The sequence below is a fragment of the Saimiri boliviensis genome, chromosome 8 (genome assembly GCF_048565385.1).
Source record: "Saimiri boliviensis isolate mSaiBol1 chromosome 8, mSaiBol1.pri, whole genome shotgun sequence".
Lineage (NCBI taxonomy): Eukaryota > Metazoa > Chordata > Mammalia > Primates > Cebidae > Saimiri > Saimiri boliviensis.
The window spans coordinates 29,033,794-29,058,982 of record NC_133456.1 but is presented as its reverse complement, the minus strand read 5'-3'; the positions used below and the strand labels follow the sequence as shown (position 1 = coordinate 29,058,982).

The window sequence follows — 25,189 nt, the reverse complement described above, 5'->3', positions numbered from 1 at the left end:
ACGGCAAGGCCGGAGACGGGAATTCCTTTTGAAAATCCCCTGTACTCATTCATTTAAAAAACACAGAATCAAGGAGGGGGATAATTACATGTACCTTTGCCTGGATTTTGTGATGTTGGCATAGCATGAGGAACACAAAGTGTCTGGCACATTTTGACTGCCTCATAAATGTTCCTGGCCATCTTCCTTCCCTTCCCTCTTGAGTCTTCGGCATTTATTCAATGACTGCTGGTTAGGTGAACACACAGTGTATCCTATCTTAGTGCCATATAGGAAACAATTCTTACCCCGATTTTTAAAAATAACTTTTCCATTATAAAGTAATATACAGGGCCTGTAATCCCAACACTTCAGGAGGCTGAGGCAAGAGGATTGCTTGAGCCCAGGAGTTCAAGGCTGTAGTGAGCAGTGATCATGCCACTGTACTCCAGCCTAGGTGACAGAGTGAGATCCTGTTTAAAACAAACAAAAAACAGTTATTAAAGATATTTTTCTTTCTTTCTTTCTTTTTTTTTTTTTTTTTTGAGACAGAGTCTTACTCTGTCGCCATGCGCCAGGCTGGAATGCAGTGGCGCGACCTCAGCTCACTGAAACCTCCACCTCCCAGGTTCAAGCAATTCTCCTGCCTCAGTCTCCTGAGTAGCTGGGACTGCAGGCACGCACTACCGTGTCCAGCTAATTATTTTGTATTTTTAGTAGAGACCGGGTTTCACCATGTTGGCCAGGATGGTCTCGATCACTTGACCTCGTGATCCACCTGCCTCAGACTCCCAAAGTGCTGGGATTACAGGCATGAGCCACCGTACCCGGCCTAAAGAGATTTTTAAATACAGAAAAATATACTGCTTTTTGCTGTAACTGTCTTTTAATATAGTACAGATTGCACTGTTTTTGTTTTACATCCTTAACATTACATCCTGAACATTTTCCCATGACAAGGGAAACTTATAATTTAAAATTTCATTTTATTGTTGGACATTAAGGTTGTTCCTGAGGAGATCGATTCTGGGGGACACATCATTGTATATTCTAGTTTCTGATGATTTTCTTAGAAAAGATACTCAGAAGGTACATTGCTTGGTTCGGATATGAAGACAGTTCCCGATATATGTCCCCAGGTTAGTTCTTTGGCCAGCCCCATAGGGTCCACTAGCAAATGAATGTATTTCAGGATTCTGCTCAGGTGAGAAAGGTAATGGGAGAATGAGTCACACTGGCCTCCTTCCCCTTACTGTTCTTTTCTCTACTTATGAACTGCAGCTCCTTGGCATGAATGGGTCCTGTTTCAACTCTTCAGTTTTTTCTTTTTTTTTTTTTTTTTTTTTTTTTTTTTTTTTTTTTGAGACGGAGTTTCGCTCTTGTTACCCAGGCTGGAGTGCAATGGCGCGATCTCGGCTCACCGCAACCTCCGCCTCCTGGGTTCAGGCAATGCTCCTGCCTCAGCCTCCTGAGTAGCTGGGATTACAGGCACGCGCCACCATGCCCAGCTAATTTTTTGTATTTTTAGTAGAGACGGGGTTTCACCATGTTGACCAGGATGGTCTCGATCTCTTGACCTCGTGATCCGCCCGCCTCGGCCTCCCAAAGTGCTGGGATTACAGGCTTGAGCCACCGCGCCCGGCCCAGTTTTTTCTTATATAAAACACAGGGCCTGCCTGATAGTGGGGTGCCGTGGCTCATGCCTGTAATCCCAACACATTAGAAGGTCAAGAGGGGAGGATCGCTTGAAGTCAGAACTTCAAGACCAGCCTGAGCAACATAGTGAGACTCCATCTCTACCAAAATAAAAATTTAAAACACACACATGACTTGATGATCTTTAAGTCTGTTCAGTTCTTAATTCTAGCAAGAGACAGAAATGAGACAATGTAGGAAGGGCTGGAGGGAGGGAGGAAAATTCTCATTTGGATAAACGGAGATGGGGAGACCCTAAAAGAGATACTTTGGTTTTTCACTAGTGGTGTCTTAGAGAGTTGTTTCATGCATAATTTATTGGACGAGTATCATGTATTCCCTAAAGGATGCTGGGTTATATTTTTGAATTTTGTCAACAATGCAATTTTTATGAAGCTGAAGATGATATTTTTCACATTTACTTTGACATATCCGTGACTCAGATTACAGAAACAGCTCTGAACCTCCAGTGCTTAGCTCAGTAACAGTGGTGATAATTTTGGGTGCTTGCTCTACGCCTGATACTGTTCTAAGCACTTTCCATGCCTCAGCCTCACAGCAAACCCAGAGTATGTTCTATTATTAGCTCCATTTTGCATCAGAGGAGAAAACTGCCCCAGGTCAAATAGTTGGTGTGCGGTGGATCTGCAGAGCCCCGGGCTCTAACCAGGAAACAGTAGGTGCTGGGTAGCACTTTGTCCAAGTGTGGAGGGAAGGGGGTTCTCCGAGGGCCATGTATCTGTACAGGCTGCACTTTGTGCTACACTAACTCCTATAATCAATTTACTCTTCTCAGAACCCCTTCGAGACAGGTGTCTCCACTCCCACCTCCCGCAGGACACAGCTGCTCCATAAATGGTGGGGTTGGAGTTCAGAAGTCCAGGGTCATCCCTCAGTATCAGGGGCCCTCAGATCAGGGCAAGGGGTGCAAGAGGCTCACAGGCACAGAGACCAAAGGAAAGCAAGAACTGCGTTTCCTAAAACCGATTGGAAACAGCTCCTGCTGACAAGAGGTCACAGCTGTGTTCTGCTTCCTGCTTTCCCTTTCACCTTCTCCCTGTTCCCACTTCACAAGCAACAGACGCATCTCTCACACTTAGCAGCACTGCTACAGAGTTCCTGGATGAAAAATAAAAAATAAAAAAACTAATAGTAAAATTAAAACCTCCTCACTGCAAGAAAAAAGTGGGAAAAGGCAATTAAGACACTGTCCACAGTACCTCTTACAGCATGAGCCCAGGGTCGGGCTTTGTCTCGGTCCCTTTTCCGTAAGCATTTCTGTCACAGACAATGTGGCAGTAGAGATGGGGTGCCTTGACTTGGGATGTTTGGGATTCAGATGGATTATAGAGTGGAAGAACAGAAAGGATATCAACTGTTCTTTAATTAACTTACTTATTTCTCCACTACTGCGAAAGCTCACCAAATCACTGAAGGCAAGCTCGGAGAAAAGAAGGCAAGGAGGGCATCAGTGAGAAACCATGATGAGGGTGGCAGGACCTTGTTTCTTTCACGTGACACTCGAGTCAAGGCTGCAAGCCTCTTCTAACTATTTTCCTGGTTGGAATAAAGCATGCTGCTTTTGAGCTCATCTTCTCTGCCTCTTCACTGTTCTCTCTCTCTCTCTTTTTTTTTTAAATTGGAGATGGCCCAGCTTCTCCCTCTGAAGGTGGTCATGTTCTGTTGACTTTTCTTACTCATGATCTCCTCCAGAAACATCTGTTCCAGAATATTCTAGCACTTTTTTTTTAGAAAGAAAAAAAGAATAATAAGAAAAAGAATAAAGAAGAGGAAGACAGAGAAAGAGGAAGAGGGAGAGAGAATGGGGGTATTGCTTTATTGCCCAGGCTAGAATGCAGTCTAAATATGGGTATACCTATAATTGTCTTTAATAATGGAGACATGAAAGAAAATGAGGGAAGAAAATAACAAACAAGGAGCCAACCAACATTTCGTTTAAACTTCTAAGTTGATATGATGTGCTACTGATAAGAGTGTATATTTGTGTATTTAAAGTGGAGAGTTCTATAAATGTTAATTACGTTTACTTGTTCCAGATCTGAGTTCAAGTCCTGGATATCGTTGTTAATTTTCTGTCTCATTGATCTGTCTAATGTTAATGTTGAAGTCTCCCACTATTATTGTGTGGGAGTCTAAGTCTCTTTATATTCCTGTATTGGGTGCGTATATATTTAGGATCTTTAACTCTTCTTGTTGTTGTGTTGATTCTTTTATCATTATATAATGTCCTTCTTTGCTTCTTTTGATCTTTGTTGCTTTAAAGACTATTTTATCAGAGGCAAAAATTGTAACTTCTGCTTTTTATTTATTTATTTTTGCTCTCTGTTTGGTTGGTAAATCTTTCTCCATCCCTTGTTTTGAGTCTTTGTGTATCCTTGAATGTGAGATGGGTCTGGATGCAGCATACCGATGGGTTTTAGTTTTTTGTCCAAATTGCCTGTCTTTGAATTGGGGAATTTAGTCAATTTAAATTTAGAATTAATAATGATATATGTGAGTTTAATACTGCCATTTAATATTAGCTGGCTGTTTTGCCCATTAGTTGATGTAAATTCTTCATTATATTGATGTTCTTTACTTTTTGGTATTTTTTAGAAAGGCTGATACTGTTTGTTCCTTTCTATGTGTAGTGGTTCTTTCAGAAGCTCTTGTAAAGCAGGCCTGGTGGTGATGAATTCTCTGAGTGCTTGCTTGTTCACAAAAAACTTTATTTTTCCTTCACTTATGAAGCTTAGTTTGGCTGGATGTGAAATTCTTGGTTGAAAGTTCTTTTCTTTAAGGATGTTGAATATTGGTCCCCACTCTCTTCTGGCTTGTAGGGTTTCTGCTGAGAGATCTGCTGTAAGTCTGATAGGATTCCCTTTGTGTGTAACCTGACCTTTCTCTCTGGCTGCTCTTAGTATTTTCTCCTTCATTTCAACCCTGGTGAATCTGACGATTATGTGCCTTGGAGTTGCTCTTCTTGAGGAATATCTTTGTGGTGTTCTCTGTATTACCTGGAATTGAATATTATCCTGCCTTGCTACGTTGGGAAAATTTTCCTGAATAATATCCTGAAGTGTATTTTCCAGCTTGGATTCATTCTCTTCGTCACATTCAGGTACACCTATCAAGCGTAGATTAGGTCTTTTCACATAGTCCCATATTTCTTGGAGACTTTGCTCATTCCTTTTTATCGTTTTTTCTCTAATCTTGTCTTCCAGTTTTATTTCATTGAGTTGGTCTTCGACCTCTGATATCCTTTCTTCTGCTTGATCAATTCGGCTGTTAAAACTCGTGCATACTTCACGTAGTTCTCGTATTGTGTTTTTCAGCTCCATCAATTCACTTATTTTCCTCTCTAAATTTTGTATTCTTGTTGACATTTTGTCAAACCTTTTTTCAAGTTCTTAGTTTCTTTAGATTGTGTTAGAACAAGTTCTTTTAATTCACAGAAGTTTCTTATTATCCACATTTTGAAGCCTGCTTCTGTAATTGGAACACACTCGTTCTCCATCAAGCCTTGTTTCGTTGCTGATGAGGAACTGTGATCCCCTGCTAAGGGAGAGGCATTCTGATCTTGGGTATTCTCAGCCTTTTTTGACTGTTTTCTTCCCTTCGTTGTAGATTTATCCATCTGTGGTCTTTATAATTACCGTCTTTGTAATTGGGTTTCCGAGAGGACGTCCAACTTATTGATTCTCAGCACCGAAATCTGAGCAACCCACTGCACCGACTAAATCAGCAGCGTTAAGACTGATGGTGCTTTTCTGACTCTGCACCAAGAACCGACGCTCTGAGGCGCCGGCAAAACCGCCTCGCCGATCACCAGAGTCGCGCTGGCGACCCGTGGGGCTCCTCCGCTGGGAATCTCCTGGTGTGTGAGCAACAAGAATTCATGTGAAGGTGTGGCGTCCTCTGTTCTTTGCGTTTTCACTGGGCGCTACAATCCCGACCTGCTAGTGATCAGCCATCTTGGATCTCTCTCCCTCTTCACCATTCTCAATAGTGAGGAGGAACTTTGATGGAACTTTCTTCACTGGTGCCTTGGTCTGTGTCCCAGGGGCATCCCTGAGAGTATTGCAAAGAGGCGAAGGAAGGACGTTCCTTATTCTTTACTGTGCAGATGAATACTATACCTTCAAGTAAAAGGAACATTTTAAGAGGTAAGTTTGTATTTTACATTTTCTTGGACATTTATTCACACTTTTCTAACCACTTAATGAAGGTACAGTTGACATACAGTTAACCTCACATATTTGAAGTGTAAAATAAATTTTTTTTGGTTTTTTTTTTGTTTTTAGTGAGACAGAGTTTTGCTCTTGTTGCCTAGGCTGGAGTGCAATGGCGCAATCTTGGCTCACCACAACCTCCACCTCCCAGGTTCAAGTGATTCTCCTGCCTCAGCCTCCCGAGTAGCTAAGATTACAGGCATGTGCCACCATGCCAGGCTGATTTTGTATTTTTAGTAGAGAGGGGGTTTCTCCATGTTGGTCAGGTTGGTCTTGAACTGCTAACCTCAGGTGATCATCAGTAAGTGTATGCTGTTAAATACAAATTATAGCAGGCCATTGTTATGGATTAAGCTCCTGCACCACACCCCAATGGACCACTCTAAAAGTCAAAACAGAGTCACTCCTGCCAAAGTTCCATATCACAAAACAGAAAATAAGTTATTATCTGACCTTCTGAGAAACTGGGAGTGAGAACAACCAATTCCCCAGACAGGCCCTTTTCAGTCTTTAATGGGAATGAAAATGACGTTTCCCGTGTTTTCATCCCTTATGACAAAAAGTCACCTGAAATGACCTGACGTGAACCAGTTATCTTTCTCCTGTTTTGTCTCCCTGTCCCTGTCACATGGAAAGTAACTTTGAAAGGACTATCTACTCTTTTCTCTTAGTTTCTGCTTTTTTCAGCCCTTCTCTGTCTATAAAGCCAGCCTCCTCTGCTCAGCTCATTTGAATACTTTATTTTATGGAATGAAGTGTTGCTCAATTCTAGAATGGCAATAAAATAGATAAAGTTTAAACTAAACTTGTCGTAATTTTTGTCTTTTGAAATGCTTGACTGCCAAGCTGCTTTCCAAAGTGGTTTCATTTCTCTTTCTCACCAGCAGTATAGGAGAATTCTAGTTATCCCATGTCCTTACCACGCCTGATATAATCAGCCTTTTTATTTTTTGTCTTCATTTTATTTTTAATTTTTATTTTTTGAGATAGAGCCTTCGTCTGTCACCCAGGCTGGTGGCGCAATCTCAGCTCACTGCAACCTCTCCCTCCAGGGTTCAAGCGATTCTTCCACCTCAGCCTCCTGAGTAGGTAGGGCTGCAGATGCCCACCACTACACTCTGCTAATTTTTGTATTTTCAGTAGAGACTGGGTTTCACTACGTTTTCCAGGCTGGTCTCGAACTCCTGACCAAGTGATCCACCCACCTCAGCCTCCCAAAGTGCTAGGATTACAGGCGTGAGCCACTGCGCCCAGCCTGTTCAGCCTTTTTAATTTTACCCATTGTAATGATGTGTCGTGGTATCTCATTGTTTTAATTCGCGTTTTCCTGACAACTAAGGACGTTGGTCATCTTTCCACTTGCTTATTTGCCTTCCATAAATCTGCTCTGGTGGAGGGTCTCTTCAAACCTTGTCCCCATTTTTTTATTGGGTTGTTTATTTTCTCGCAGGATTTTTGTTTCTTGGTTTGGTCTTTGAGACAGGGTTGTATCCAGGCTTGTCTTGAACTCCTGAGTTCAAGCAGTGCTCCCACCTCAGCCTCCTGAGTACCTGGGATTATAGGTGCATGCCACCACGCCTGAGTCTCACTGGACTTTGATCATTTTTTGTATATTTTGGATTTGCAAGTATTTTCTCCTAGCCTGTGACTCATCTATTCATTCTTTTAAGTGTCTTTCAAAGAGCAGGTGTTCTTAATTCTGATGAAGTCCAATTAATCAATATTTTCTTTATGGATTGTTGTGCCTTTGATGTCACATCAAGTCCTTGCCTAACCCAAGCTCATAAAGATTTTCTTGTATTTTTCTTCTAAAAGTTTTATCCTTTTTATTAAATTCTGGCAAAAGATTATCAAATACTATAAAATCCATATTCATCTTTTACTTGGGCACAAATCTCCTGATCATTGCCAACTTGTCTATTTTTAACAATTTCTGCTGTAGATTTTAATGTCCACAATCTAAAATATTTTGTCCGTAAAGAATTCATTTGACAGCAAAGATTTTTCCATTTCTGAACTTCCTGGCATCCTGAGGTGTTGTACTCTCTCCAGTGCACAAGTTCTCTTTCCCTGCTGTTCATTTTTCTCATTCTGGTAATAAGTGACATTTATTATAAGCTTCTAATCTGTTAAATTTGACTTTGTATTTAATAATTGTCAAAGTTCAAATATCTTTATAATGTTTGATGTCAATAATAATCATGGATATTTTAATCCAGATACATTTTTAAACTTAGATCTTGCAAGAAATTTTTAAAAATTAAAATTATGATTCGGGAGCCACAGTGGCTCAGGCCAGTTGTCCTGGTGCCTGAGGAGGTGAGGCTACATGTTCTAGGCCAGCCTGGGCAACATTAAAACCTCTATCCCTTAAAAAGAAAAAAAAATGGCCAGGTACGGTTGCTCACACCTGTAGTCTCAGCACTTTGGGAGACCGAGGTGGGCAGATCACAAGGTCAGGAGATCGAAACCATCCTGGCCAATACAGTGAAACCCTGTCTGTACTAAAAATTCAAAAAATTAGCCGGGCGTGGTAGTGGGTGCCTGTAGTCCCAGCTACTTGGAAGGCTGAGGCAGGAGAGTCTCTTGAACCAGGGAAGCAGAGGTTGCAGTGAGCCGAAATCACGCCACTGCACTCCAGCCTGAGTGACAGAGCAAGAATAATTCTAATATATATATATATATATATATATATATATATATATATATATATGTATATTTCATATACATATTTTTGTTGCAGAGAAGTATGACAGGTGAACAATAAAAGACTTCCAGGTTTAAAAATATATTACATTAGAATAAATTTCTGTGGGGGAAGTACAAGGATACTCCAAGGAGTAAAAGGAACAATGCAAATTTTCCAATCGTTCAAGAATTATTTCTGTATTTTTTAAAGGCTGTGCTTTTTAGATTCTCTTGACTACATTTTAAAAGAATAGTTTTATTTTTTAAATGTCAGTATTTACAACATGCCAGAAATGACATCTTTTGCAGCTTTTTACGATGAGAAATTCTAGTTGTCAACATAAAAATTGTGAGGGTGTAACTAAAGTTTTGGAAATCTTTCAGAAAGTATGTGTTAAAAAGAAAGTATAATAATAATAACAATAGCCACTCTCCTACCCCACAGTACTTCACAGAAAAGAATATGCAGGCACGTGTGTGGTGCTGGCTGAGAGCTGGATTCATTCCTTTGAGGGGGGAGATAAGATATCAGGGAACTGAGGGAACTGGATTTACTTCAGCACATAGGCCGTTTATTTCTGCATGTGGTCCAGGAAGGCAAACAGGAATGTGTCAAACTCCTCTTTTCTCTGAAAGGGAATTTAAAAGTAAAGATCATAGGCCAAGCCAATAGTAACATCTTTTCGGCAAAGAATCTCCTTTGCAGGGTATTTGGGTACAGGGAGAAGTTGGGCCAGGAGAGTGAGTTGTGAGCCACACCCAAGGATGTCCATGAGATAGAGAGCTCCTACAGTTACAAGAATCATACAGTTACTTCAGCCATCTTAAGAAGGTGATTCGACTAGATATGGGTTGGAGCCAAGAGGGGGCCAGCTTCCCTTTCTCTCTCTCTGTCTCTCTCTCTGTCTCTCTCTCTCTCTCTCAATCTCAGCCAGCCCAGTCCTTCTCCTGCACAGTGTCAGTGTTTCTGCTCCATTCTTCTATTGCTACTGGCCTATCTTATTCTCATTTTTCAGCCCAGATCCCACAGAGATCCAGTCTGACTGGCTTAACTGATTTCCCTCTGGGCTTTTGGGTAGAGTCCTTCAAGACTGCACACCATGGCAGGCAGCTGACCCCTGGCCATCCTTGTGCAAAGACCAGCTCACACTCGTTGTCTGATGGGAGGAAGATGGGCGGGAGGAGCTGTTTCAGAAACTTGGGAGTAATGGGCTTGACAAAACCGTGACTGAGATGTCCACGTGCCTGTCATTTTCTGGGGTGGAGACGGAAGTCTAGTCTTTCCATGCCCACTAGTCTCAAGCCCCTCCCACACATCAAGTGAAAATAACAGCTTTTATGTCACCATTTAGGAACCATATGGACATTAAAATGAAGCTGAAGAGAACACAGGAACTCTCTAAGTCTAAAAAAGATGACCTAAACAGCCAGAAGGGCCCCACTCCTTGCCCAGATCACAAGTGCTGGCAGTGGAGGGCAAGGCGGGGCCAGGGAGAAATTCCAGGAACCCTGGGCCTTGTCCCTACTCCTGAGATAAGGAAAGGAGTGGAAGAAGGAGATTTGTAGGATCCCAGACAGGTTCAATGTCAAGGGCTTTGGGAACCCCTCTGTCCAAAATGCCCAGGTATAGATCCTGAAAGCCCCAACATCACTGACATCTTTGAAGTCAGGCCCTGAAAACCTTTACGCACTGTCAAGCAGTCACACTTAAGCTAGAATCTGCTTAGCCAATTGGTATTTTAAAGAACCAGGGCCCGGGAAACCTAAGACATCAAAAGAGGCAAGATTTGATGGCCAAAAAAAAAAAACAGTTGTAAGCTGGGCACAAAGGCTCATGCCTGTAATCCCAGCACTTTGGGAGATGAAGGTAGGCGGAGGATCGGTTGTAATCAGGAGTTCGAGACCAGCCTGGCCAACAGTGAAACCCCATGTCTACTAAAAACACAAAAATTTAGCTGGGCATCATGACTGGCACCTGTAATCCCAGCTACTCAGGAGGCTGAGGCAGGAGAATCACTTGAACCAGGGAGGCAGAGGTTGCAGTGAGCCAAGATTGCGCCACTGCACTCCAGCCTGGGTGACAGAGTGAGACTCTGTCTCAAAACAAAACAACAAAAAAACATGTGTAGTGTGGCCCTCAGGGATAATCTGCCCAGGTTCCTGGGGGACCAGGGCCTGGGAGGAAGAAGGGACTCTCCTTCCATGAGAAGGGCCTAGAGACGCAGGGACTTTCAAGTCACTTTCTTATTCACTCCAAATGTACCCTGCACTAAAACTGGAGAATCACCTCTGTAAGAGAAAGACAGATGAAAAGAAAAGATATAATATGATGGTACAGTAAGTTGGACAAATCTATCAAAATTTAAAAACATTTATACTGTTCGAGTAATTCTATTTTTTTCAGAATTAATTCTGCCGTTATAGCTGTATATACATATATAAGGCTAGTATTTGCCTGTAATCCTAGCACTCTGGGAGGCCAAGGCAGGTGGATCACTTGAGTCCAGGAATTTGAGACCAGCCTGGACAACATAATGAAACTTGTTCTCCACAAAAAAATGTAAAAAACTAGATGGGCATGATGACATGCACCTGTAGTCCCAGATACTCAGGAGGCTGTGGTGGGAGGATCACTTGAGCCTGGGAGGCAGAGGCAGAGGTTGCAGTGAGCCATGATTGCACCATTGCATTCCAGACTGCGTGACAGAACAAGACCTTGTCTCAAAAATAAAATAAAATAAAATAAAATAAAATAAAATAAAATAAAGAAAAGAAAAAGAAAAAAAGATTTTTGTGACATTGTAACAAAAGATAGAAAATATCATATAAGTTTATCATTAGGGGTTTGATTAAATAAATGCTGGTGGCAATTGTTAGGGAAAAGATAGACATGGAACACTCTAGATAACAGATTTTTAAGTGGGAAAGCTGGTGCAGAACAGTGTGTACAAGTGAGCCTATGTGTTGCCCAGAACATACACTTGAGCAAATGCTGAAATCAATATTGGGTTAACGTTGGGGTCAAAACCAAATATCACCATCTCAGAATGCAAGAATTAACCTGAAATTTCATCCTAAAGAATGTATTTTATTCTTATAATTTTCCTAATGGCCAAATCCTAAGTTTGACATGATGGTACAGAAACAGTAATAGCTCAGCATGATCAGCTGCAAAACAGCTCTGTGATCACTTCACTGCAGTTTTTTGTTTGTTTGTTTTCGAGACAGAGCTTTGCTCTTGTTGCCCAGGCTGGAGTACAAAGGTGAGATCTCAGCTCACTGCAACCTCCGCCTCCCAGATTCAAGCAATTCTCCTGCCTCAGCCTCCTAAGTAGCTGGGATTATGGACACCTGCCATCACGCCCGGCTAATTTTTTGTTTTTTCAGTAGAAAGGGGGTTTCACCATATTGGCCGGCTGGTCTCGAACTCCTGACCTCAGGTGATCCACTTGCCTCAGCCTCCCAAAATGCTGGAATTATAGGCATGAGTCACTGCACTTGGCCTTCACTGCAGTTTTGTCATCAGAAATAGATGCTCAACTTTCCACTGAGAATGGTAGAGAAGCCCGGTATTTTTTGGATATTACATTTTTCCTAGACTGTTTTCTTTTCTTCATTCTCTTTATATCCCTGTTATGTCTGAATCAAAGGTGATTTGTTAGGGATATTGTACATGGCTTTGCAATGTTTTTCTGCTTATGGAATGTTGAAGTAGAAAAGCTAAACTTTTTTAAAAAATTCATTTTCGTAAGTTGTGAATTCCCAAATAGAATTTATTCCTGAAAGACTCATAATCTAGGTGGAATTAAATATCAAAAATTAAACATAACTGTTAAAGGTGATTATTTACTGTAATGCATATGAGATATTCACCAAACTAGCTGACAAATATTAGAGTTATGACTTAATCAAATATCTATTATTCTGCCTGGTATTATTAAAAATTGTTTAATATTCATTGGCTCACAGAGATGATAATGTTCTTCCTGAAGTTATCTCGCTAACATTTTCTCTCAATATTCTTTTTCTCAATTTATTTGCTATTTAAAAGTGCTTAATTGTTTTTAAACATAAAATTAGCAGCTTTCACCATCATTATGTGAAACATTAATTATCATGGCCTTTTAATCTTATAATAAATATATATAGTTCAAATGACTGATAGAATTTTAACATATGAAGCATAAAAGAGACTTTCATTTCACTTCAAGACTCATTTGATATTTATAGTGAGTATCATCTATTAATAAATCTAAATTGTGTGCCTCACGCATATTACTAACATTGATATGCAGATTAGATATAATGATAGAGCAGGTGCAGTGGCTCACACCTGTAATCCTAGCACTTTGGGCAGCCAAGGTGGGAGGATGGTGTGAAGCCAGGAGTTTGACACGGGCCTGGGAAACAGTGGGAATCCATCTCTACAAAATTTTTTTAAAAAATTAGCCAGGCAGGCTTGGCAGGTTGACTCATGCCTGTAATACTAGCACTTACGGAGGCCGAGGCAGGTGAATAACCTGAGGTCAGGAGTTCGAGACCAGCCTGACCAACATGAAGAAACCCCATCTCTACTAAAAATACAAAATTAGCTGAGCATGGTGGCACATGCCTGTAATCCCAGCTACTCGGGAGGCTGAAGCAGAAGAATCACTTGAACCCAGGATGCAGAGGTTGTGGTGAGCTGACATTGTGCCACTGCACTCCAGTGTGGGCAACAAGAGCAAAAAGTCTGTATCAAAGAAAAAAAAACATAAAAGAAAAAAATTAGCCAGGCATGGTGGCATTCGCCTGTAGTCTCAGCTACTTGGGTGGCTGAGGTGGGAGTATTATTTGGGCCCAGGAAGCTGAGGCTGCAGTAAGCCATGATCACACCACTGCACACCAGCCTGGACAACAGAGCAAAACCCAGTCTAAAAAAAAAAAAAAAAAAGATATAAAAAGATATAATTATAACTTGTGTAACCATGACTGTAGATTAAGCACAAACTCTCAGGGGCATTATAAATAATATTGAGATAGGCATTCAGCTACTGAGACTCCCAAAAGCTGAGGTTGAAGACCAGCTGAAAGATTTTTGGCTGAATATCAAGGCCAAAACCAACTCTTGATGTATATACATAATAAACATACATATATGTGTATGTGCCCCTGATCTACCTCCAGGTGCCTCATGGAACAGGATCTTGGGTCCTAGGAATCAAGAATGGGAGATTCACTTTTTATTGTACATCCTTTTGTACTGTGAGCTCCGTGGAGCCTACACCCTTAGGAATCTCGGAAGGGAGATTTATCAGGGTGGTGGGGGAAGTGGACCCTCTGTGTTTGAGAGTGCTCAGTTCTGGGCAGAGCTGATTAGGATATTCAAGTATGGTGGGGGTCCTGTGTCCTACCAGCTCTGGAAACTGGGGTACAAACCCAGGAAAAACATCTCCCTTTTAGAGTGACTGGAAGGACCTTATGGGTAGAGATAAATTTTCCCACAAATTTCAGAGTTCACATTCCAAACCCTAAAGCCTGAGACTCCTACAGTCAGTACAGCTATAGAATTAGAGGCCTGGCCCCCAGGAAGTGAGTTAGTGCCCTGTTGGCAGCTCAGGATGAGGTGAGAGGCTTGGCCTGAGGAGCATGTTAGGGGCCAGCCTGCAGGGTTCTCAGTGAGTCATCAGGGTGACCTAGTGGTGTGTAGCTGTGGGCCACGGAGTGGCTCATGCCTGTAATTCCAACATTTTGGGAGGCTTAGGGGGGCAGACTGCATGAGCCCAGGGGTTCAAGACCAGCCTGGGCAACATGGTGAAACCTCATCTCTTGAAAAAAAAAAAAAAAAAAAAAAAAAGAGGCCGAGATGGGAGGATCACTTGAGCTGGAAGGCAGAGGTTGCAGTGAGCTGAGATCAAGCCACTGCACTCTAGTCTAGTCCGGGGGACAGAGCGAGACTCCGTCCCAAAAATAAATATGTAAAAATAAATAAATAAAATGCCCTGCAGGCCCCCATGAGTTCAGGACTCCTGGGGCTAAGAGGAACCAGTCAGGAATCCCAAAGCTGCAAATTTTCACAGGCTCCCTCAGCTCTCGGATGGGGCTTCACTGTGCTGATATTTCAGGCATGTTATTTCCTCCTCCTTCCTTCTTGGAAACTTTAAGCTTCAAGCACTCCTCCCTGCACTCCCCAAGAGCCTCCTCCTCTACCACCAGGATGGCAGGTTTCACAGTCTGACCTACAATTGGATTCTGCTGCGAATCCTAGGAGAATTGATCCAGCCAATTAAGTCAGGAAATTGCTCTCTAAATTTAACATGTCCGTCAATCTCATCCAAAATGGCAGCATTGATTTGGTGGGCTGAGGCTTTGAGGTTATCTTTATTTAATCCAGCAAAAACTATATTAGGCTTCTCCCACCTCACAGATTTGCCTGCTTCTCAATTTTGATTTTATTAAACTCAGCAGTGTAAATATCTCATAAAATAATTCTCATCAACACTCTCCCGCAGGACTCACACCCTGGAGCTGTTGCCTGGAAGAGATGCTAAAGGAGCAGGCAGAAATCTCCTGTTCTGTTGCCTTTGGTTTACCTTATGTCCCCACTTGTGAGTTTGCTTAACCCCAACGTCTTTTCCAAAAAGGGTGTAGGGCAATGTATGTGTACACTGCATGTGTATTTCCATTTCACAAATGGAAAGATATCATCTGTTAAAGATATAGCTACTTGGGGCATTTGCTCTGCCTTGAGAAGACCATCTGCCACCCTGGTTCATTGCTCAGATTGCCTAGATCATGCAAGAGGAGCCCACACACAGATATACAGAGACATTTGGAGACTGGATATCATCTTTAATTAATAATGCCATAGCCCAACATCTTTTTTGTTGCTGTAGCAAATTGTGTGTATGTGTGTGTGTGTGTGTATGAGAGAGAGAGAGAGTGAGTGTGTATGTGTGTGTTCCTGAACAGATGAATGGCCAGCAGAGACTTCCTAGCAGGTCTCAGCCAACAACTCTGCTGAGCAATAACTGGAAGATAGTCTCCATACAGGCACAGAGGCCAGACTTCTGCCTCCTATGGCCTTGAGCTTCTCTTTCTCCCGGGCCACCTTTCGTGCATTGAGGGCAAGGCTGAGGCCTGTCTGTACCAGCCCAGATTAAAGGACTTCTAAGCACAGATCAGCCTCCAGTTCCCAGTCCTCACTGCCTCTGACCAGAGGGATGCCCTGGGTAGAGTACAGATGGCTAGGCAGAGGCGGACAACCTGTGCTGGCCTTGGTCCCCTATGTCACACTGGGGCAGCACCACAATGGCCCCGCCCTGGTAGAAAATCCAGAGCTACTGGGGCCACTTGATTGATTACTTTCAGAGATAATCAGAATGGAGCACAGGTCTTTTGAGGGGCCAGCTGGAGAAGGCTTGTTGGGGGCACAGGAAGTTGTTTCCAACCCAAACCTAAAAGCCTGCCCTCTTGCCATCTCCACTCTCCAATTCCTCACATGCCCAGTAGGTCCATAACCCGGACATAGCAGGGGAGGGTCAGCGTGACAGTGGGTTGCAAGGTGGCCATGAGAGACCTGGGCAGAACTGGACCTGCAGCCATGTGCCAGCCTGAAGCCAGCCTTCTCCCCCATGGTCAATGCCAGCCATAGCTCTCTGAAGCCGGATAGGACCCCCACAGTCAAGGCAGCAAGTTCTTGGCCTAGTGCAGAGGGAGAAAACCAAACCGGATCCACTGTCCCATCTCCACGTGCTCTGTGCCTTAGGAAGGCAAGGAGCCCAAGTCCCCAGGACGGCAGTATCAGCTGTTGGGGAAGCACCGTTGTCCAGGTGAGGCCTCGGGCCGGAAGCTGTGTTTGTTCAGGGGGCTTGGGTAGTAGGTAGTCGTGTACACATTGGTCTGCTGCAATGGGTAGAAGTTGGCTCTGTCATCAGGGATCAAGTTATTCTTATTCAGGGTCTGTGGGAGGAAGAAGGAACCAGAGAAAGGGGTGAGAGAACAGACAGAAGAAGGGAATAGGCCAGGGCAAGGAGTCCGGAAGCTGGCCAGTGAAAGAACACTCAGACTACGGATCCAGTGATCTGTTCACACCACCACTGCCTGGTTCCACCCAGCAGAGGGCCAGAACCCCTGCACTCTTCACCCTGCTCTCCCCGCTGCCCTCTGCTTCTACAAAAAGGCTCCCACCTTGAACTCCATGGGTGTGTACTTTTCATTCTTCGGGGTGCCCCCGCCCTTGTAGTGCAAGTGGTTGGGGGTGGCAGGATGGACCAGTGTGGACTCCTGGGACTGACGCTGGCAGTGCTGGCAAGACAGGTACACGGCCAGGGTCAGGAGCCCAGAGCCCAAAAAGCAGGAGATGCCCGTGGCCACCAGGTGGATGAGATTGAACCCTGGGGGAAGAGAGGCAGGTAGTAAGATAAAGGCCACTGTGAAGAGGACAGACTCCTGCCTGCCTCCCGGGGAGCAGAAACAGCAAAAGGAGGCTCTGAGGCCACAGACAAAGGAAATGGGGAGGCTGGGGAGACTGTCACTGGACTCATCTTTCACAAGGCACCCTGTGGTTCAAGTCAGAGATGGCAACCAGAGGGTCTGGAGTTGGATGACTCTTCCTTGGGTACAGGCTGAGAATGGCCTCCTAGCTGGGGGGCATGGAGGGAACTATACAGACCACCCTACACACCAACTCAAAGCAGTGGGGATCCCAACAAAGCCTGGCTGTCTGGAGCAGGATGTGGAAAGAATCCGGACTTTGAGTGGGATGCAGGAGCGGTGGGAGGACCGCAGCATGAGGTAGGGCTGGTTTCTTTTACCTGCGCAGCTGGTGGCCTCCTCCATGCTGGAGGCTGGCAGAATGACTGCAGGAAGACCAGTGGACAGGGTGTCAGGGGCGGAGACGAGAGGAGGGGGGCTCTGCAGGGTAGGCGCAACCCTGGGAGGACCCTTAGGTCAATGCTCAGTGGTAGGACTGGGAATGGGGCCTTCATTTCCCTCCCTCTTTCCCCTGAGCCCACCTCTGAGAAGGGCTGGCCCATCCACTGGATGAGGAGGGCCCAAACCTCAAATGTGTGCATGGAGGCAAATATGGGAGTTCTCTTTTGGTATCTCCTTCCCACCTCCATGTTTCATCCTGTGCCCCCACTTTCCCTCTCCCCACCAGGACACAAGCTTCAGTAGGGGAACGAGGTTGGGAGTGCAGGCTGGGAAGGGTTGCTATGCAGGTGCTGGCAGGGAGACCTACCAGGAATCTCACTGTAAGGGCAGGGGCGGCTTTGGCTGCTGTTTCCAGTACACGTGCTGGACCCTGGGAGGAGCTCCTCACAGTGGCGGCTTCGGCTCTGGGCTCCGTCCTCAGTGCACGCACTCCACTCAGACCAGGATGACCAGCCTTCTGGGGGTTGTGGGTGGGATGAGTGAACTGCCACAGGACCCCCTGGTGGGGATCAGAGGGCTCCATGGTACTTCCCAGGCCTGGTGGGATGTGCCTCGTACCTGGACAGGCCTGTGTGGCACACAGTGCCTCCTCCGTGTGCAGCCCGAGGCAGATGTCCTCACCTGGGGAGGGTGCAGGGCTGGTGCAAGAGCGTGTGCGTTGATAGTGACCCCCACCACAGGAAGCGGAGCATGGGGACCATGAGGTCCAGCAGGACCAAGCACCCCTAACTGCAAGGGGACAAGTGTGTGAGGGGCTGCAGGGGCAGGCAGGGCTCAAGACGGTCTTCCACCCCATTCCAGGCCAGGTCACTCTGCCCTGAGCCACAGTGACCTCAACATCTGCCGGATCCACCTGCCACCCAACAGTCCACTGATAGGTAGTGTCCCCCAGCCCCATGGGGCAGGCAGGGAAACGCAGGCAGCAGCAAAGACATCCGGAGGGAGAGAAACCAACTCCACCTCCAATCAAGCGTCTTACCTAACTCATTAAGAAAGGTGAAAAAAAAGGGACAGGGAGAATAAGTTGAGGCCCTACTTCACTGGAGTAGCCATTGCATCCGTGGCCGGGGCAGAAATTTGCTCTGGGGGTCCCTAGCACAGAGTTGGCAGGGAAAAGGGGTCCATTGGGCATTGGGGTTCCTGGTTAGGCATTGCGGGGTGGGTGTCTCCCGAATGACAGGGTTTCCCTGGGCCAAGGATTCCTTCCGTGCACGGTTACCTGGGCAGGCCTGGGGGTTGCAGTCCTGGTATTCGGCAGCATCGCCCACGCAGGGCAGGCCCCCATTGCGGGGCTCTGGGTTCGTGCACGTTCTCTTGCGGACGCGGAAGCCCAGCTCGCAGTCCCGGGAACAGGACGACCACGGGCCCCAGGCGGCCCAGCCCCCGCTCACCGTGTGCGGAGAGGTGCTCCCGCTGCGCAGGAGATCCCCCACCAGGGCTGCGGAGGGGCGCGGCCTCAGCGACTGGGCGCCAGGACACTCCGACCCCGGCCCCGGCCGCCCCCACCCCCTCCGCCCCCGGCTTCCCCCGCCGCTCCGGGGCCAGTAGGGAGGAAGAGGGGGGCGCGGCGCGGTACCATCGCTGTCGCAGGCTCCGGAGCCGTCCGCGGGGCAGGTCCTCGTCTCGGTCCTTCTCCTGCCGAACTGCAGGCCGTGCGGGTCGGCCAGGGGCGCGCGGCACGTGAAGCGGAACCTCTGCTCCTGCCGCGCCCCGCCCTGCGTCATGTTCACCGGCAGCCACGGCGTCCAGGGCGTGTTGCGCCGCACCTCGGGGCAGCCCTCGGGGTTGCAGGTCTTGAATTCCTGCGGGTGGCGGCGGCTTTAGAGCTCCGCGGCCTCCGGACCCTCCCGTTCCCCTCGGCTGGAGCCCCCCCGCATCCCCCACGCCGCGCCCCGGCCCCGGCCCCGGCCCCGGCCCTCACCACACCGCAGCCCAGGCAGGAGTTGCCGTTCTCGCAGGCCCGGCGCCGCGACTGCACGCCGCCTCCACAGTTGCTGCTGCACTTGCTCCAGGAGCCCCAGGAAGCCCAGAAGATGGGCAGCGGGCAAGGTGTGTTCTCGTTACAGAACCTGGGGTGGGGGAGAGGCGTCAATCTAGGGAGGGGGACCCCCTTCCCTGACAAGAGGTCCCTAGGACTGCGAGAGTGGAAAGGACGAGAGTCCCCGGGATCACGAGGAGAATCCAGGCCACTTTCTTGGGCGCCGCGAAGGTCTGGGACCTCAGGACACGCCTGTCCTCCCTCACCGCTCCTCCCGGCTCTTGCCCACGCAGATGCGGCCCCCGTGGCGGGGAGCAGGGTTGCTGCAACTTCGCTGGCGGACCTGGAAACCGATGCCACAGGACGTGCTGCACAGCGCCCACGATGACCACGGGGTCCACGCCCCATTCCTGTTGGGGTGAGAGGGGACAGACACAGATGCCCCTCCGAGCCCTAGCTTTTTAGATCTAGTCTGTATCTGGGCCGATGGATTTTCTATTGCTGTCAGAAAGAGCTGGACAGTGTCATAGAAATATCTTCTCCTAAACAGGTCATCTCAGGCAGACTCGCTCATCCATCCGTTCACTCATTCTGCCTTCAGCCATGTATTGAGAGCCTTCTTCCATGTATCAGGCTGTGCTCAGGGCTAAGGACGTTGAGATAGGACATGGCCCCTACTTACAGGGGAAAAAGGGCAGACTCTATTTAGAGAAGAACCCCCCAGTCCCCTTTCCACTCTGTAGCTTCCGTTTCAGCCTTTCTGGTTGGTCCCAATCCTTGCAGTGGAACCCACACTCTGTCCCCTGTACTACACTGTTCGTGCTTTGCTCCAGCCTCAGACACTACTCCTTTGTGGCTACTCTGACTCCAATTTTCAAATCTTGGCTCTATCACTTGCTGGCTGTGAAACCCTGGGCAGGTTACCAGAACTTTCCATGCCTCATAGTACTCTTACCTTTAAAGTAAGGATAATGACAGTATTCCTACTCCCATGAGGTTTCTGTGAGGGCTACATTAATAATTGTGTATGAAATAGTTGTTTTAAGAGTGTCCAAGGCTGGGTGCCGTGGCTCATGCCTGTAATCCCAGAGCTTTGGGAGGCTGAGGTGGGAGGATCACTTGAGGACAGGAGTTCAAGACCAACCTAGGCAACAAAGTAAGACTCCGTTTCTACAAAAAAAATTTTAAAAATTTGCTGGGTATGGTGTGGGCATCTGTAGTCTCAGCTAATCAGGAGGTTGAGGCAGGAGATTACAGTGAGCCATGATCACACCACTTTACTCCAGCCTGGGCAACAGAATAAGATGCTGTCTCAAAAAAAAAAAAAAAAAGTGTCTAAAATTATGGGTTAGTTATTTTATGGAGTCCCCAGACACCAGGCAGTGTGTAACCTTATCTCATTTAATGCTTCCAACAACTCTTGGGTGGTTACTATAACCCTCACTGACAGAAGCTCAGAGTGGTTAGGTGGCCTGGCCACAGCCACACCTCCAGACAGTGGCAATCCGGGATTGGCACCAGGTTTCCTTGCCTTGCCACCATTCCATGCTGTCCCTTATGTTTGGGACGAGACCTATTGAGGCTCACCTTCGTCTGGAAGTGACCCCTATGCCTGCCCAGCATTCCTCTTTGCATCAAGAGACACGAGGAGGTAGAAACCTCTCTTACTAGCATGGAAACTCCCTCAGGGCTCAGGTTTCCTGCCTCACACACTAGCCACCTATCTGGTTCCCAGCACAGCCCTGAAGTGGTTTCTGTCCCTTAGGTGCAAACACCCGAGTGAGGAGGCCCCGTTTCCCTTTTTTCCCACCCTGGTCCAAGGCAGACACCACGCAAGCCCTGTCCTTACATACCTGGAGCAGTTGGCAATGTGGATGGCTGGCCCCAGGCAGTCAAGGCCCCCACAGCGGGGTCGAGGGGAGTCACAGGATCGGGCTCGACACAGGCAAGAGCCTGAGTTGTCCCCATCTAAGTGTTCACACGGTTGCCATGGTGACCATGGGCCAAAGCCCCCATCCCGTGTCACATTTCGCACCTGCAGACACGCATGGGGGACAGTACCCCTATGACCCAAGGCAGGGGCAGGGAAGTCACAGGATCTCAGGGGATTGGGGCAATACTGGTGGGGAGTCATAGCCTGAATTGAAGGAGAGGTCTGAGGTGGGAGGACACACAGGGATTCTCACAGGGCAGGCGGTGATGTTCTGGATCCAGAGGCTCATGTTGGAGCTGTCCTCGAGCGTGCTGCAACGTTGCTGCTTCCCGTCCCAGCCACAGTATGGGTCCCGGGCCCCCAGGCATGCCCTGCCAGACAGACGTCCTGGGACTCAAGCCTACTGGCTTCCCAGCCTCACCTGCATCTCAAGAACACACCTGGACACTCCCCTCTGCACACCACTTTCTATCCATTTCTCCTCCCTGATAATAATGAAGTTCATTGAGCCTTTACTTTGTGTAAGGCATCATTTTAAGCACTTTATAAGCATGTCTTAATTTAAATCCAGCACTCCAATGATGTAGGCACTGTTATTATCCCGATGTTATCTGGGAGAAACCCAAACTCTCATCCTCCAGAGACCGCCCATTTAAGAGAGGGCAGTGCTTTCCCCAAGTATGGGTATGGGATACTCCTCACCCACAGCCACAGCAGCAGATGTGGTTAACAGAAACCCAAAGAGCTAGTACCTCCCTAACATGCTGTGATCATATAGTCATAAAACATTAGAGATGGAAAAAGCCTTACAGATGGTTTGGTTCAGCCATTTTCAACCCTGGCTGCACATTAGAATCACCTGAGGAGCTTTCAAAAACATAATATCCCAGCCCACCCCAATCAACACTCTCTGGGGGTGAAGCAGTGTTTAAGAGCTCCCTGGGTGAGAACCACTGGGATCCACTACACAATCTTTTCACTGTACAAAGGGGAGGGGAGGAGTTTTCCCGATATCACACAGATCATATGTGGTGGAGCTGGGCCCAGACCTGAGCTTTCCAACCACGCTTTCCCCCTCACACTTCTGCTTCCCACGGGAGGCTGTCTGATTTCACACAGTGAATATGAGCCCATCCCTCAAAACACAGCACAGGATCAGCAGACACCTGGGTGCTGTCCATGGTCACCTGGGGCACCCACATGCTTGTGTTGCTTCGTGGCAGGAATCAGAGTCCAGTGCTATGGCATCATGAGAATGAGCTCAAGCTGCAGGAGGTCACATCCCAGTTCCCGGATCCTCAACCCTGAGGGCTGGTCTCTCTGCAGGGGCCCCAAAAATGATACTGGTTTACACACTGATGCATGTGCAAAACGCCTCCACTTCTCATAGTCTAGAGCAGACGTCCCCAGACTTTTTACACAGGGGGCCAGTTCACTGTCCCTCAGACCGTTGGAGGGCCGCCACATACTGTGCTCCTCTCACTGACCACCAATGAAAGAGGTGCCCCTTCCTGAAGTGTGGCAGGGGGCTGGATAAATGCCCTCAGGGGGCCGCATGTGGCCTGCGGGCCATAGTTTGGGGATGCCTGGTCTCGAGCTCCTTTTTCTCCTTTTGATTTACTCGTGTAATTTTTCAACAGAAAAAATCTAATCTCTGCTAGTAGGACTTCAAAGGGGAGAAGTCTATGGAGATTACGGAATCAGGCTTTGCCATCCATTGCTGAGTACAGAGAGTATCCAACCCAGGTGCCAGAAAGAGGGTCCCTTCAACACTCAGCCCACTGCCAATCCTGGGGGACACCTGGATCCCTCTGGCTCCTGTCCCCAGCTTCCACCCCCTTCTTAGCCAGGCTGCTGAAGAGGGTCTGGAGAGATCACTGGGCAGGGGCTCAGAAATTGGAGGCTGGAAAACAGAAAAGGCTTTAAAGAAGGAGGTACTGGGCTGCAAAGAAAATGGAGCCTGATGAGGAGTTCACACCATTTTGTGAGTTTGCAGAGGGATCTTCCCATTGGACAGAGGGGCCAAAGATGCCTGGGGCTAAAGGGATGCACAGATGCACACACACACACACACACACACACACGCCAAGAGCTGCAGCTTTTGGTGTCTCCAGGGTAGAATTTTTCCAGGGTAGAATTTTTCTTATCTCTTGAAGCTTCAAGGAGAGTCAAGAGTCACCTGTCAGGTGAATTCTTAACTTTCAATGAGTACAATAGATGTCAGGCCCCAGAGAAAAATGAAGTTATGTGAGAAATTATACAAAGAAGAGGGTGGGGCTTCTCCTTGTCACCAAAGGAGGGTGAAGAAGATAGTATTGTCCATTGCCCAGGGCAAACCACGGCCTCATGTAAGTGAGGCACTCATGGGAGCCTGGTAAGCACACTCTGGCCCACGCAGGAATCCAGAATACTCAACTGCTCCTCGGGAATCTGTTTCTAGTTTATTCCCTCAAGGACAACTTGGGTAAATTGTACAGGACAAGTGTGGTCATATTTTCCTCTGGGGTCGATGGTTTGATTTGAGGGTATTTTATCAGGGGAATCCGTCAAACTGGACATCACAGGACTACATGCAACACATGTACACAGTCGTCCCAGCAACCTGTGGTTTCGAGACTCTGCTTACTGGCTGACATTGGAATCAAGAAGACTGCTAGCAAATTCAACCAATCAGAACTCGGCAAAGCCCACTCCTGAATTTATTTCCTTCAGCCCTCAAAAAGGGGTGTCAACCTCTAGAGGCAGCTGATGTGGCATTTATAAGTGACATAATTTAACTGGAAAAAAAAATTAGCCATAGCCGGTAACCAATAATAATAAATAATAGTCTATCCATTAAAAACAAATATCTGCCAGCAGAGAAAATGGGTAAGAGCAAAAAACCTGAATCAGCTTATATAAGACAAATGCAGAAGATTCTAGAGAAATTTAATTTGCTTCTTGCTCCTTCTTACATCTAGAGCCTAACCAGTTCTACAGCAGGAGTTTCCAGCATTGCCTGCAAATTAGGGTCTCCTGGGCATCCTTTAAAAGGCTTAAGCAAACCAAATAAAAAGCCCACCCACCTGTATTTGGGCTGTTTGGACTGAAATAGGCCCAGGCACTGAAATCTTCTAGATACCCCTCAGGTAACTCAGCTGAGTAACCAAGTTTGAGAAATGCTGTGCCAGGCACCACTTCTGACAAGATTCCCAAGCCAAGGGATAAGTGTCTTGTCTTTCCAAACCATGGCAGAATAGGAAAGAAGAAAAACGTGGAGTAGATGCTGGCTCCAGACTCCTTTCTCCAGGCCCTCTCACCCCTTCAGCTTCCCCTGCTCTCAATTAAGTCTCAGAGAAGAAAGAGGATACCAGATTCTCCATAGACATGCCTGCCCTTCCCCTTCCCTGGCAGCCTGAGGGGACCCTTGAGACTTCTTGGGGCCAGTGCCCAAGCTCTCTTCTCATGAATAAAAGGGATAGCTGCCTCCTTGGCTCAAGTGGAACCACATTTTCTGCTTTTGGCCAAAGGCCACTTCAAAGCTTACAGAGCAGGGAACACTCTTAAGAAAAATGAAAGCTCCAAGGATACGAGACTTAAAAGTGTGTCTCTGACTGTAGAAATGGTGGCAGTTTAGAGTACTTTTCATAAAGGAGCCATCAGACCAATAATATATCAACATGCCTCTCTTTTTCCTTTTTTTTTTTTTTTAACTACAGTGTCTCAAGCAGCCATTACTAAAAGGAACAGGTTCATTCCATGGGCTCGGAGGCGGGACAGAGATGGATG

The 25,189-nt window shown here is 46.7% G+C and overlaps 1 protein-coding gene across 13 annotated transcripts in view; it reads right to left on the bottom strand.

Annotated features, from left to right (window-relative positions):
- Positions 1-15,404: 15,404 nt before the first annotated feature.
- The window catches only part of SEMA5B (semaphorin 5B), a 118,079-nt gene continuing 108,294 nt past the window's right edge, over positions 15,405-25,189 (bottom strand). For 6 of the 13 annotated variants that reach the window (XM_039477641.2, XM_010352424.3, XM_074404238.1 and 3 more), the window contains 11 exons: positions 21,675-21,792; positions 21,342-21,523; positions 19,755-19,898; positions 19,432-19,579; positions 19,087-19,312; positions 18,730-18,948; positions 18,069-18,239; positions 17,818-17,967; positions 17,390-17,434; positions 16,764-16,969; positions 15,405-16,535 (listed from right to left, as the gene is read on the bottom strand). In XM_039477641.2, coding sequence (XP_039333575.2) covers positions 16,377-16,535; positions 16,764-16,969; positions 17,390-17,434; positions 17,818-17,967; positions 18,069-18,239; positions 18,730-18,948; positions 19,087-19,312; positions 19,432-19,579; positions 19,755-19,898; positions 21,342-21,523; positions 21,675-21,792 — 1,768 coding nt within the window. In that variant the 3' untranslated portion in view covers positions 15,405-16,376. The remainder of the gene's footprint in view (positions 16,536-16,763; positions 16,970-17,389; positions 17,435-17,817; positions 17,968-18,068; positions 18,240-18,729; positions 18,949-19,086; positions 19,313-19,431; positions 19,580-19,754; positions 19,899-21,341; positions 21,524-21,674; positions 21,793-25,189) is intronic. The other 7 variants (XM_039477643.2, XM_074404243.1, XM_074404242.1 and 4 more) reach the window with 3 other exon arrangements.